Source organism: Podarcis cretensis, assembly GCF_951804945.1.
Source record: "Podarcis cretensis genome assembly, chromosome: 16".
NCBI lineage: Eukaryota > Metazoa > Chordata > Lepidosauria > Squamata > Lacertidae > Podarcis > Podarcis cretensis.
In genome coordinates, this window is record NC_137186.1 from 44,109,134 (window position 1) to 44,123,524 (window position 14,391).

Here is a 14,391-nt window from a genome sequence, read left to right on the forward strand (position 1 = left end):
GTACGCTACTACGGCAGCAAGGATTCTTCTAGCAAAGTATTGGAAGACACAAGAGTTACCCACGCTGGAGGAATGGCAGGCGAAAGTGATTGACTTTATGGGACTGGCAGAAATGACCGGCAGAATCCGCGACCAAGAGAAAGAGACTGTGGAAGAAGATTGGAAGAAGTTTAAGACGTATCTTAAGAATCATTATAAAATTGAGGAGTGCTAAAATGCTGAGGGAAAGGAAGACATAGAATTGCAGCGGTAAACTGTGTTTGATTTTAGGGTGGAATTGAAAAGGAGAATGAATTTATATTTAATTGGCTAAGAAGGGTTGCTGAATAATTGTTTAAAATTAAGGATGCAAAAAGGGGAAGGTATGGGGAAGTCCAGGAAAAGAGGTTTATGGAAATAAGGTAAAGAAAATATGACTTTTTGTGTTTGTTTTTATGTTGTTTTTGTGTATGTTAAAAATTTGGAAATTAATAAAAATTTTATTTTAAAAAAAAAAACAGAATGCTGCAGCGAGGCTCCTCACGGGGTCTCTGCCATGGGAGCATATTCACCCCGTGCTTTTCAAGCTGCACTGGCTCCTGGTGGAGTACAGGGTCAGATTTAAGGTGCTGCTTTTGACCTTTAAAGCCCTTCATGGCCTAGGATCCTCGTACCTACGGGACCGCCTCTCCCGGTCTGCCCCACGGAGAGCCTCAAGGTCCATAAATAGCAACACCCTAGTGGTCCCGGGCCCTAAGGAAGTTAGGTTAGCTTCAACCAGAGCCAGGGCCTTTTCAACTCTGGCTCCAGCCTCATGGAACGCTCTGCCTCATGAGACCAGGGCCCTGCAGGATCTGATTTCTTTCCGCAGGGCCTGTAAGACAGAGTTGTTCCGCCTGGCCTTTGGCTTGCAGCCAGTTTGATTCCCTCCCTCTCTTTCTCTTTTCTTTTCCTTCTCCTCCTACGATGAGGCTACATTTTAATATTTTAATGTTCCATTATTTTAATGTTGTATTTTATTTTTGTTTTTAAGTTGTAATAATTCATCTTGTTTTTATTATTGCTTGTAAGCCGCTCTGAGCCTTGGCTGGGGAGGGCGGGGTATAAATAAAAAATTATTATTATTATTATTATTATTAGAAGCCTGAAGGAGGGGGCAATGCCCCTCACCTTGTAGCTAAGACACTTTTTGTAGAATTTTAATTATAGTGGTACTTCGGGTTACATACGCTTCACGTTACATACACTTCAGGTTACAGACTCCGCTAACCCAGAAATAGTACCTCAGGTTAAGAACTTTGCTTCAGGATGAGAACAGAAATTGTGCTCCGGCGGCGCAGCAGCAGCAGGAGGCCCCATTAGCTAAAGTGGTCTTCAGGTTAAGAACAGTTTCAGGTTAAGTATGGACCTCCGGAATGAATTAAGTACTTAACCCAAGGTACCACTGTACAGTGGTTTACTTAAAGTGTTAAGTCCCAAAGAGAATCCAGGTGCAGAAATAAGATGTGAAGCTAGATGGGTGGAATCTCATTGCAGTTTTCCAATCCTAGAGCAGACCAATGGGTCCCCATCAAGTTCAGCATCCTCTTCTCACAGTGGCCAACCAGATATCTGTAGGAAACCAGCAAGCAGCACCTGAGCACAAGAGCAGCCCTCTCCCCTCCTTTAATTTCCAGTAACTGATAGTCAGAAGCATCACTGAGCATGACCATCCTGGCTAGTAGCCATGAATTTATCCAATTCTCTTTCAAAGCCATCTGGGCTGGTGGCCCTCACAGCTTCCTGTGGGGGCAAGTTCCAACTGTGCTGCCTGAATAAATCCTTTCTTTTCTCTGTCCTGAACCTTCCAGCATTCAGCTTCATGGGATGCCCACAGGTTCTAGTATTACGCGAGAGGGAGGAAAACTTTTCTCTCTCTCTGCATTCTCCATCCCATGCATAATTTTATGGACTTCTAACATGTCACCTCTTTCTCACCTCTTCTCTAAACTAAAAAGCCCTAAACGGAGAAAAGAGGTTCTTGGGGTTTGTTTTGCTCTTGTTTTTAGTATGTATTTTGTGTTTTTATCTTGTATTTTTATGTGGTGAACTGTCCTGAGATCTAAACGGCCTCAGCCCTGTATGCCTGAAGGAGCGTCTCCACCCCCATCATTCAGCCCGGACACTGAGATCAAACACTGAGGGTCTTCTGGCAGTTCTCTCAGTGTGAGAAATGAGGTTACAGGGAACCAGGCAGAGGGTATTCTTGGTAGTTAGTGCACCCTCCCTGTGGAATGCCCTTCCATCAGATGTCAAGGAGATGAGTAACTAAACAACCTTTAGAAGATATCTAAAGGCAGCCCTGTATAGGGAAGCTTTTTAAGGTTTAACATTTTATTATGTTTTTACATATGCTGGAAGTTGCCCAGAGTGGCTGGGGCTACTCAGGGTGGGGTACAAATAAATTACTTCTACTACTACTTCTACTACTGATGAAGAGCAGAGGATGCTGATGATGATGGAGTATCTCTATCCTCTTAATCATTTTAGTTGCCCTTTCTTGAACCTTTTCCAGCGCCACAATATTCTTTTTGAGGATATTGCAAATGAATGTGTCATACCTCAGAATGTCCCATGAAACCCCAAACCCTATTTTGCCATGGAGGAGTGAGAGTGTCCATGGAAGATAGAATGTCAGATGTCCAACAGAAGTGACAGAAGCAACATGCAGAAGCTGGGAGAAAAGCCACAAGAAATATGCTGTGTATCCACAGCAGCCAGTGACCTAAGACAGCAACATCCAGGACAGAAGCACCTCTTCAATGCCCCTTCCCAAATGGGAGTGTTTTGGCATGCAAAAATGAGATTCAGGTGACCACATAGGGATGTTTGCTGGCTTCCAGTTGGTCACATGATGGGACTCTGAAGAGCTGGGCAGTCAGCAGCCCGGCATCTTGCAATACCAGTGAAAAGTGATGCTGGCTTCCATCTCAAAATAGCCTCTTCCCAAATGAACTTGCAGGCTGTTGCAGCTTGCAAAGGAACAGGGAGATGCCTGCCACAAGCTCACAAGTAAGGGAGCTAACGCCAGCTAGCATAGTTTCTGTGCAAAGAAAATGTGTCCCCTGTTACATCTTATGCCAACCCCGCAGCTCCAGTGGTCCTCTTTGCACAAGGGCAGGAGGACTGAGAAAAAGATCTGCTGCCCCAGACTTCTTTGATAATCCAGGGGATCCGCCCAGGGGAAGGTTGCTTTGCCTGGGGACTTAAATATTGGTTGCTTTATACTGAGTTTGAGAAAAAGAGGCTTCCTGGAAGACCTGCGGCATGGAGTGGGGTGGGAGGAATGTGTTCAGGGCATTTGTGGAGCTGTTGATCAATAGGTCCTATTGACAGTCGCCTTGGGATGTTACCAGTATTCCCAAAGTACGAAGGCACAGAGATGAGTTGGAAAGGACTCAAGCGGTAATCTGGTCCAACCCCTGCAATGTAGGACTCACAGTTACAGAATTCACAGCAAAGTTTCTCCTGGCAGCGTTTGTGGGCAGATACTTTCTATCCCTAGTTAAAACTACCTGCAGGTAGAAATGTAGCTGCTGGGATCACTCCAGCCACATCAAAGGCTATTTTGCAGAGACAGTTTACAAGCCTGAATGATCATGGGGGGAAAGTACCTGGCCTTCTCACATTGTGGGGGGGGGGGTACTCAAGGCTATTGTGAGGAGGTGCCCCCAGCAATGACCACTCCCAATTTTGACCTCTTCTCTACCCTTCATCCTTCATCTTACCTTTTTTTTACCAAAAGAAACAGCAGAGGCTACAGCAGTCTTAGAGTTTTTTGACCAGGAAAATCCAGCACATAAAAGAGGGGTAGATCTGAAGACACAGGTTCAAATTTCACCCATTAAGTATTTTGGAGTTGCCCCTTTCAGCTCAAAGAGAAGGGCAGTGGGGGAGGGAAAGATAATTTTACAACAACAGGATTAGGCACGCTTTCCCACCTTACTGAAACAACTTCATGGTGCCTACCAACACCTTAAAAAAAGCAGCACTAGGAGTAGGAAACTGACTTAATTATTCAATGCCAACTTGAATAAAATATTGGGGGGCCCAAGTAAGCCCTGCCCTGCATAATTCACCACCTGATGCAATGCATGGATACCATTTGAATCACAATGCCCATCAACTTTGGGGGGGCTCAAATATTTTATTGGGGGAGTAAAGACCCCTCAGCCTCTAGGAGGTGGCTCCTATGTCAGTGCATTTGAATTGCATTCAGATGGCTGCCACCTCCTCCAACACCCCTCTCTTAAGATTAGCTCCATGGTTTCTCCATCAGCCACCCCCCCCCCTTGTTTACCACCTAGGGACTAGAGTCTAGCCTGAAGAAGAGTTATGGAGGACTAGAAAGTTTGGTGGTTACTCTAACAAAGGTCATTGCCCTATTATGGATTTTGGATTCCCTCACCCCCTTCATGGGCCACCTTTGCTTTTCATCTTGTTAGGAATATCTGCTTCCTCTGTCTTTCTCTATTTGGCCAGAAAATGATGGGGAGAGTGGAAATCATTGTGGTTGACACACTTCAGAGAGCTTGGCAGGACAGAAGACGGTTTTACTTATTCAATTCTGAAATTGGGCTCAGTTAAACCTTTCTAAAGGAAAGGAGTGGCACTCTGGAATACTGATGGCATGACCCTATGTCTACTCAGAAGAAAATCCTATTTATTTCTGTGAAGGCTTACTTCCAAGTAAGTGTGCATAGGAAGGTCAGTTTCTAAACATACACACAGTCCTGAACCCCTCTCTCCCCAAAGGGGGCACATGTAGGAAGGAAGAAAAACAATATAACCTTAACATAAACCCTGCCTTGTGACCCTAGACCAGGGGTCAGCAACCTTTTTCAGCTGTGGGCCGGTTCACTGTCCCTCAGACAATGTGGGGGGCCGGACTATATTTTAGAAAAAAAATGAGCGCATTCCTATGCCCCACAAATAACCCAGAGATGCATTTCAAATTAAAGCACACATTCTACTCATGTAGAAACACCAGGCAGGCCCCACAAATAACCCAGAGATGCATTTTAAACAAAGGGACACATTCTACTCATGTAAAAACACACTGATTCCTAAACCGTTGGCCACATTGAGAAGGCGTTTGGGCCACATCCAGCCCCCGGACCTTAGGTTGCCTACCCTGCCCTAGACCATTGGTCTTTCTCGCTCTGTATTGTCTATACTGACTGGCAGGGCCTCTCCCGCTTTTCAGGCTGGGCTCGCTCTCTCCCAGCCTTACCTGTAGATACTGCCAGGGATTGGACCCAGGACCTCCGGCCTGCAAGGAAGATGCTCCGGCTTGAGGAGCCTCCCCTCCAGCAGCCCAACTGGGACAGCCCCCAGAGAACCTCTCTCAAAAGGCAGGCCGCTCTCCTTTTTTGGAAAACACCCACAAAGACCCAGAAACTAGTCTGATTAAAAAAGCGAAAAAGCAAAAAAGGGGCTGCCGAGAATTCCGAGTGTACCCAAGTGAAGAGCAGGCCCAGGAGCGAGGCGCCCCCGTCCTCGCCAGCCTTGCGTGGCATGAGATGGGACCGACCGACGAGGATGGGCAGCGGACCAAGCGCGGGGGCGCCGGGCGGGAGCGAGCCTGGGATGGAGAGAAGGAAGGAAGGAAGGAAAGGAAGCCGCCAGGCGCTTGCCTGCCTAGTCGCCGCTGATCTGTTCTCCTTCCTGGCGGCGCCCCGCGTCTCATGGAAGCCCCGAGCGGGTTGTTCCGAGAGGGCATCGCGCGAGCCATTGATCTCCAGCGTGTCAGTGATGGAGGCGGGAGAGCAGAAGAAGCGCCTGGCCGGAGCCTTGAGCTTGGAGGCAACATCTAAGGAAGTTTCCTGGCTGAGGGCGGCTTCGTGCGTTTCTCGTGCGGCGGCGAGCGCGGCCCTCCAAGCATCATGTGGCCTGGAGTCCCGCGGGCGGCAGAGGAGAGAGCGAGAGCCCAGGGCTCGGAGGGGCAGCAAGGATGCAATCGGCGACTCGGCGGACTCCACTCCGCCGCCTCTCTGCCCACACTTCCGCGGGAGGCAGGCAAAGTCAACCTGCGTTGGATGGAGCGGAAAGCGGGGGCGAGACTTGGACCCGTCCCCAGCGCTGCTTCTGCTCAGCGGTAGATAGTCCGCCTTGCAAGCAGGTCTGCGTTTCAATCCCCAGCACCTACGGGCTCAGTTGGGAAAGGCTCCTGCCTGAAATCCTGGAGAGCCGCTGCCAGTCAGTGTAGGCAGTACTGAGCTAGATGGACCCACGGTCTGTCTGGGTAAAAGTCAGGTTCCGATGTTCAAACCAGCCCCGTCTCCAGCTGCTTCTGAGGTAGGAAGGGACTTCAGACCAGAGGCATCCCCACTTTTAAGAGCCAAGTGCAGAAGTGATGGAGGGAGGGGGGTTGCTGCGCCCACTGCACGCCTCCCCTCCCCCTCCTCCTGACGGGACCCCCAGCAACGTTGTTCCCAGAAGCTGCTCAGGCTTCTGTCCGGCCTCTGTCCCGCCGTGGGCAGCGGACACACGTCCGCACACACAGACGCAAACGCGGGCGCAGCGCGAGCACTCCGCCTCTTCCCCCAGTTTATCCTTCGCTTGTCCCAGTTCAAAAGGCAGATAGGGGGTGGGGCTCAATAACACCCCCACCCATCCCCATTGCACCGTGTTGGAAGTTTGAGCGCCAGCTTGCAAGGGGGGGGGGGGGGCGAAGCTCCAGCGGACAGGTAAGCGGCGAGTGACTCCTGAACACCCCTCCCAGCACAGCGCTGCTCCCCAATGGCAACGGCACGTCCCCCTTCCTCGGGGACAAAGACCGAGCAGAGAAACGGGACCCCCTCCCTTCCAAGCCGCCCTCCTTCCTGGTTCGCAGGTCCTACCTTGGGGGCGCCTGGCCGCGTGGGTGCCCAGCAGGAGGAAGAGGAGGAGGAGCAGGGCGAGCCCTCGGGGGGCCGGCATGGTGCTGGGTCCGGGTCCCGGTCCGGTTCGAGTTGTTGCCCAGCCCAGCGGACCGCTCCCTCTCTTCCCAGCCTGGCTCGGTAGTGGCGGCGGCAGCGACGAAGTCCCTCCTTTGCAAATCGGCGCTGGAGCTGCGAGGGGAGGGGGGAAGGAGGGAGAGAAGGAAGGAGGGAGGGAGGGAGGGAGGGAGGGGATTATCAGGGCTGTCGATCTGCCCCGCCTTTTGCCACCCCAACAGGAAAATACCTCACCCGCCGCTCGATGAGAGGCTCCAGGATGTAATTCCAACCCACGACCCTCTTTCTCCCAGTGCCAGGGCGCACAGTTGAGGAGCAGGGGAAGCAGAAGCCGAGGAGCGCCTCTGAGCACGTGCAGAGTGCCTTTCCCTCGTGAATCATGGCAGGAGCCTTAAGTTCTCCACGAAGTTTTCTTTTGTCAGTCCGAAGCGTCTCTGAAACCTCGTAAAACCCGCACACCATGTCCACAAATCCCTCCGTCCTATTGATCGCCAGACCATGTCAAGCTCCGTACATCTCAAGAAAGGACGGGTGAGCTCCAAGGACCTTCAGCGGAGACCCTCTCCGGCCACCCGCCACTCAGGGAAATCCAGCCTCGGTCCCACCCAACCCACTCGCTTCCCCGCCGCCATATCCCTGTCCAGAGCATTCAGTCAACATCGAGGCGCTGCTAAAACTCCCGAATGTCCTCTGCGCGGGGACCCGAAGAGCAATCCTCTGACCCCACCTAGCCACCCAAACTTAGTCCCCTGTGACCCCGCCTAGCCCCCCTCGCCACCGCCGCAGAGCGCTTACTCTGCAACCAGGCCTCGAACGGTGGGGGGGCGAACCCAGGACCCTGAGATGAGTCTAATGCTCTACCGACCAGAAGCCCCTTTTGCGAAGTATCCTAATGACACTCCACACACACACGGCGGGGGGGGGGGGGGTCCTGAGAGTCCAGGATAAATGCTGCAGGTCTTTTACAACCCATGTATTACCCCAACTGTTCGATTGATGTTATCTAGGTAGGCAAATTCATGGAGGAGGAGAGGACTATTGGTGGCTCCAAACCAGGATGGCTCTGCACCTGCCTCCCCAGGCAGGGATGCTTCTGAATCCCAGTTGCTGGAAGTCACAGGAGGGGAGGAGGCTGCTCTTGTGCTTGGATCCTGCTTGTGGGCTTCCTAGGGGCACCTGGTTGGCCACTGTGAGAAGAGGAGGCTGGACTAGGTGGGGCACCATTGGCCTGATCCAGCAGCCAGGCTCTGCTTATGTTCCTATGCAATCTGCTTTCTCCAACATGGTGCTCCAAAGTGGGACTACAGATCCCATCAGTCCAGCCAGCACTGGACTCAGCTGGTTGGGGCTGATAGAAGCTGTGTCCAAGAGATCTGGAGGGTACCAGGTTGGGGAAGACTGGGACAGATCCTGCCCTGTCTGTTTCTGAGCTGTGTTGGATCCTACACTATGATAATAGGTGTGAAAGCAAATCCCTCAACAATGTGATCTGACACGTATGATAATGGTAGATATGTTGGCACTGCTGTCTAATAAACCTACTGGATTAAAAAGAAGCAGCAGCAATTATGCTGACTTTGGTTACCTCAGCAACAGTCATCACAAAGCAGTATCACCCAGGATATCAATATAAAAGATGAGTCAAGAGAAGAGACAGCTGAGCTGTTTCCCAGGCAGGGAGGGATTCCCTGTTTCTTGGGTTTCAGCAAAAGTGTGTAGCTCTTGCACTCTGCAAATGGCGGAGGAAGAAGTAAGGCCGCATGTCTACATGCTCAAAATCAGGTGCATTGCTAGGTATATGAAGGACTTAGGGAGCAGGCCCATGGTGCATATTTGTATCTAATTTGCATGTGCTGATTTGTATGTGTAGGTGCCGCTGGGCAAAGTTAATGGGGCTGTGCCTGGGGATTCAACAGCATCACTCTTTGCATCCCAAGATGTTGGTTTTTTAAAAACATAAGATCAGGGCAGGCCCCATGATCTGCTGGACACCTGGCTACACCCAAACTGAAATCCCTGGCATCTAATTGCTGGTGGTGGGGGAAAGTCCCAGGTTGCAAAGATCGAATCACCTCTCTGGTAATTTCCTGTGATATCGCTTTATCTGATATATGCCTATTTGACTGCTTTGAGCTGAGAAACTGGCCCTGTTACAGGTGCCACATAATACTTATTCTGCATTTGGAAGAAATCAATATTTTAGTGTGGCAGCACCAGCTCTTTGGAACTCCCTGCATATTGACACCAGGCAGGCACCTTCACTGTACTCTTTGGCACCTGCTAAAAACATTTTTGTTTAGACAAGCCCCTATACAGACATGGAGAAGGCTGATGTTTTTAGCCTATTGTTGATTTTACCCTTTGAATGTTTTAAAGAGTTACTGATCATTTCATTGTTTTCATTGCCTTGCATAGGCACACACTCTCTGAAAGTTTGTTTCCGTTCATGTGAACCTGCTCAAGTTCTGAGATCTTGGGGAAGGCCCTTCTCTTGGTCTAGGGTGCTCTTGGGCACATTTGGTGGGGAAGCGGGAGAAGGCCTTCTTGGTGGCTGCTCCCAGGCAACTTGGGAACTCCCTCCCAAGAGAAGCTACTGGCCCCCTTCTTGCTGTGCTTCCACTGGCAGGTGACATCAATATCTTCCTCTTTCAAGAGACCTTGGATAACTGATTGCATTTAGTGAGGCTCCTGCTGCCATGCTGTTTTTGTTGTAATTATCCATATGTGTGTGTGTGTAATTTGTGCTTAATTGCTTGTTTTCCCCCTCTATGTTTAGCTGTTTTTATTTTATCTGTAAGCCACATTGAGCCCTAATCTGGTGAAAAAGCATTATTATTATTATTATTATTATTATTATTATTATTATTATTATTTCATTCTCTGTGTCAACCTCCTTGGGGCTTTAAAAAAATTAAATTTTATGAAATAAGTAAATGCTGCAAATAAATTTCCAGTGAGGCCTCAGCAGCTGGCCAGTTGTGTGCAGAGCCCAGGCAGCCCAGTTCTTATACACACACCAGCCTCTGCCTGCTCTTGGAGACACGTCATGCCTTCATCAAGCAGCAGCTCTTCTCTGCGCTGCAGGGGCTCTGCATGTCCTTCGCTAAAATCCCTGCTGACTCAACTGGGAGGACAGAGCAACACAGAGAGAGAGGCAATCGATAGCTGGGATGCAGCAAAAGATGGGCTTTGTTGCCCATTTTTTGTAGGCTAAATTGTCTTGCTGAGGAAAGCGCTTGGGATTTGCCAAGGAGGGATGCAGACATCCTGCCAGGGTCACTGCTGCCATATCAACATCTCTTTTTTGTTAACACACTGTAAAATAAAATGAAATAAAACCTCTCCTTTCATTCCAGTACTTCTTATGTTGCTCATTCATATCCTGTAAACAAGTAAAATAATACAGGTAACAGTATTTTATTTTGTTTTAAGAGCAGAAAACATTAATGTCACTGTAGCAGAGGCACATTGCATCTCTTAAGCTAGGGACGGGGAACCTTTTCCAACCTGAGGGCCACCTTCCCTTCTAGGTGATTTTTTAAGGGCCACATGCTGGCAGTGGGAGGGGCCAGAGGCAAAAGTGGGTGGAGGAAAGAAGTACGCTCATTTCTACACACACGGTGGCATCCCTTTCTAGCCTCCATCCAGCAAGAAGCACAATCCGAGTTCCAGGACCCATTTATGCATGTGTCCTAGTGGCAGAGTGTCTGCCTTGCATGCTGAAGGTCTTGGGTTTAATCCCTGGTATCTCCAGGTAGGGCTGGGGAAAGCTCCTGTTGGAAACCCTGGAAAGATTATGCCAGTCAGAGTAGACAGGACGGAGCAAAAGAGGCCTATGGTCTGACTTGAGACAGACAGCTTCCTGTGTTCCTATTCTAGCCAAGCAGCAACTCTCAGGAGAGTACATAGAGCAAGGCCAGGAAGGGGTCTAGCTTAGGAAGAGTCGTGAGCCAGATAGAAATGGGGACACAGTTAAGTTTTCCATCAAGCCAATAAAGAGCCCCAACGTCATCAAAGAAGCCTGCAAAAGTTTTTCAGAGAACTTACATCTGCGTTAGTCTACTGCAGCAAAAGCATCAAAGAATACCTTAACACCTGGTGGGGGAGGTATGCCAAGTTTGGGGATCTGATAATAAATCTGCATCTGATGAAGTAGACTGTAGTCCAGGGAAGCTGATGCCATAATAAATGTGCTAATCTTTAAAGTGCAACAATACGCCTGATGGTTTTTGCTGCCAGAATGAGTCTCTTGCCATTGGCCTGTATCTTAGCTTCACTTGATTGGCCCACAGGCTTGCCTTCAAAGTGAGAAGATGGAGGAATTTCTCTCTTGAGGAGCATTGTGGCCTCAGGTGGGAGCAGGATCTCAGAGTGAATTCATATGACCAGGTTGTGGTTCAGGGAATGATGCAACATGCACTGATAAATCTAGTTCTCTCTCATTTGCCCAGTTTGCCCAAGAGATGCCTTGCATGCTCCATACCTCCAACTGGAGCTTCTGAGACCCGCCTTGCACACCAGGCTGTGCCTTGACAGCACTTTAAGGTTTGTGCCACTTTTGCAGGAAATGTATACTTTTTGTGAATTCTGCAATTTCCATTTTGTGCTGTGCATGTCCCTGCGAGTTCCCCATGTTTTCTCCAACATGATCTAGGCTAGGTTAGAACTGGGTCACTAGACTCCCACCCCACTCACTGAGGATGCTTGCTCACCTCTGGGCCCAGCTTGTGACCACTTTCCATCAGATTTCACTATGGTTTTCCCTCCCCACTCTTTATTATCTTCTCTCTGGCATTGTGTGAGTTACACTTTTCTTTTTAAGAACATCTTGCTTTGTTTTTTCTCTTGTTTTAAGTAGTGATGCCATTTTGTTTTTCCTTTCCTGAAGAAATCCATAGTCTTGAACACATGTTTCCTGGCTCTCTGCTCTGTGACTGCATATTTTCAGAGCTCCTGATGACTCAATTGATTCACCTGTAAAAGGCCTGACAAGAAATCAAACATGGTGCTTGTAAATTTTTAGCAGGACTGCCACTAGATCACCACCTTGCTTTAAGAAATCCTTTAAGTCCTAGAATCATAGAATCATAGAATCATAGAGTTGGAAGAGACCACAAGGGCCATCGAGTCCAACCCCCTGCCAAGCAGGAAACACCATCAGAGCACTCCTGACATATGGTTGTCAAGCCTCTGCTTAAAGACCTCCAAAGAAGGAGACTCCACCACACTCCTTGGCAGCAAATTCCACTGTCGAACAGCTCTTACTGTCAGGAAGTTCTTCCTAATGTTTAGGTGGAATCTTCTTTCTTGTAGTTTGGATCCATTGCTCCATGTCCGCTTCTCTGGAGCAGCAGAAAACAACCTTTCTCCCTCCTCTATGTGACATCCTTTTATATATTTGAACATGGCTATCATATCACCCCTTAACCTCCTCTTCTCCAGGCTAAACATGCCCAGCTCCCTTAGCCGTTTCTCATAAGGCATCGTTTCCAGGCCTTTGACCATTTTGGTTGCCCTCCTCTGGACACGTTCCAGTTTGTCAGTGTCCTTCTTGAACTGTGGTGCCCAGAACTGGACACAGTACTCCAGGTGAGGTCTGACCAGAGCAGAATACAGTGGCACTATTACTTCCCTTGATCTAGATGCTATACTCCTATTGATGCAGCCCAGAATTGCATTGGCTTTTTTAGCCCTCTCCTTTTCCCACCAACGTGTGCATGAAGCAGGCAGAGTGCACTTGACTCCTCTTTCCTTTTGTTTCTAACTTAAAGCTTCTGAACTGTTCCTTTGCAATGGATGCAGAAGCCAGTCCAAGAACTCTGCAACTGCACAGCAGCCTCCAAGAATTTTGCAGGACTCAACCCAATAGGTCTCAACCACCAAGCAGCTCTGGGCAGAGTCTGTACCCCTGTTCTCAGTGTTCCCATCTTCTTTCTGCGGGATCCCCAATGACAATGTAGGTTCCTGTAGCTCAGTCTATTCTGCACGGACTGGCAGCAGCTCTCCAACCCCTCTAGGATATGCTGCTGGGCACTGCCCTGTCTGCAGGTGTTCAGCCACCAAGCTCTGCCCATGAGGTCTTCCATTCTTGTTTTCTCCACCTGGATAAACAAATGAACTCCATGGGTGAACATCCATGGCCCTGCCCTTTGTGACAAAGGCAAATAAGATGAAAAAGACTTTGCATGTGGGGAAGGCCTTTCCACAGATCTGTCTCTATCATCATCATCTATCATCTATCTCTATCTATCTATCATCTATCTATCTATCTATCTATCTATCTATCTATCATCTCTATCATCTATCTATCTATCTATCTATCTATCTATCATCTATCATCTATCATCTATCTATCATCTAATCTATCTATATCTATCTATCTATCTATCTATCTATCTATCTATCTATCATCTATCTATCTATCTATCTATCTATCATCATCATCTATCATCTATCTATCACCTATCTATATCTATATCTATCTATCTATCTATCTATCTATCTATCTATCTATATCTATCTATCATCTATCTATCTATCATCTATCTATCTATCTATCTATCTATCTATCTATCATCTATCATCTATATCTATCTATCTATCTATCTATCTATCTATCTATCTATCTATCATCTATCATCTATCTATCATCTCTATCTATCATCTATCTATCTATCATCTATCTATCTATCTATCTATCTATCTATCTATCTATCTATATCTATCTATCATCTATCTATCTATCTATCTATCATCTATCTATCTATCTATCTATCTATCTATCATCTATCATCTATATCTATCTATCTATCTATCTATCTATCTATCTATCATCATCTATCATCTATCTATCATCTCTATCTATCATCTATCTATCTATCTATCTATCTATCTATCTATCTATCTATCTATCATCTATCTATCTATCTATCTATCTATCATCTATCATCTATCTATCTATCCATCCAGCTTAGGCCAAGGCTATCTGAAAGACCGTATTCCCTCACACAAACCTGCCTAGGCATTGAGATTTGGGTTTTTTTTTGGGGGGAGGCCCTTCTTTTAGCTCTGCCACTCTCTCAGGGATGCTCACAGGGGAGGACCTTCTTAGTGAGCTGCTCCTTCCTTCCCTCTTTGCTGTCCTTCTGCTGGCAGGGGAAGACCTTCTTGTTCCAACAGGTTTTGGGGAATCAACTGCTTTTCAGGAAAGGGCTGCTGCAATGCTGTTTTTGCTGTGATTACCTGTATCTTTTAAGCAGATTATATATCTATCTATTAATGTTTAATTTTTTTTAATGATTTCCCCCAGTGTTTTTAGTTGTTCTTATTTTATCTGTAAGCTGCCTTGAATCCCTGTCAGGAAAATGGTAGGGTATATTATATTTATTTGCCCTCATTTTTCCCCTTGATGGGACTCAAGGCAGCTTACAGAAAA

At 47.8% G+C, this 14,391-nt stretch overlaps 1 protein-coding gene across 1 annotated transcript in view; it reads right to left on the bottom strand.

The window, feature by feature from the left end:
• The window catches only part of SEZ6L (seizure related 6 homolog like), a 188,255-nt gene extending 180,822 nt beyond the window's left edge, over positions 1–7,433 (bottom strand). Inside the window, 3 exon segments of the mRNA XM_079957755.1 lie at positions 6,861–7,070; positions 7,191–7,263; positions 7,266–7,433. Coding sequence (XP_079813881.1) covers positions 6,861–7,070; positions 7,191–7,263; positions 7,266–7,418 — 436 coding nt within the window. The 5' untranslated portion in view covers positions 7,419–7,433.
• Positions 7,434–14,391: the final 6,958 nt, after the last annotated feature.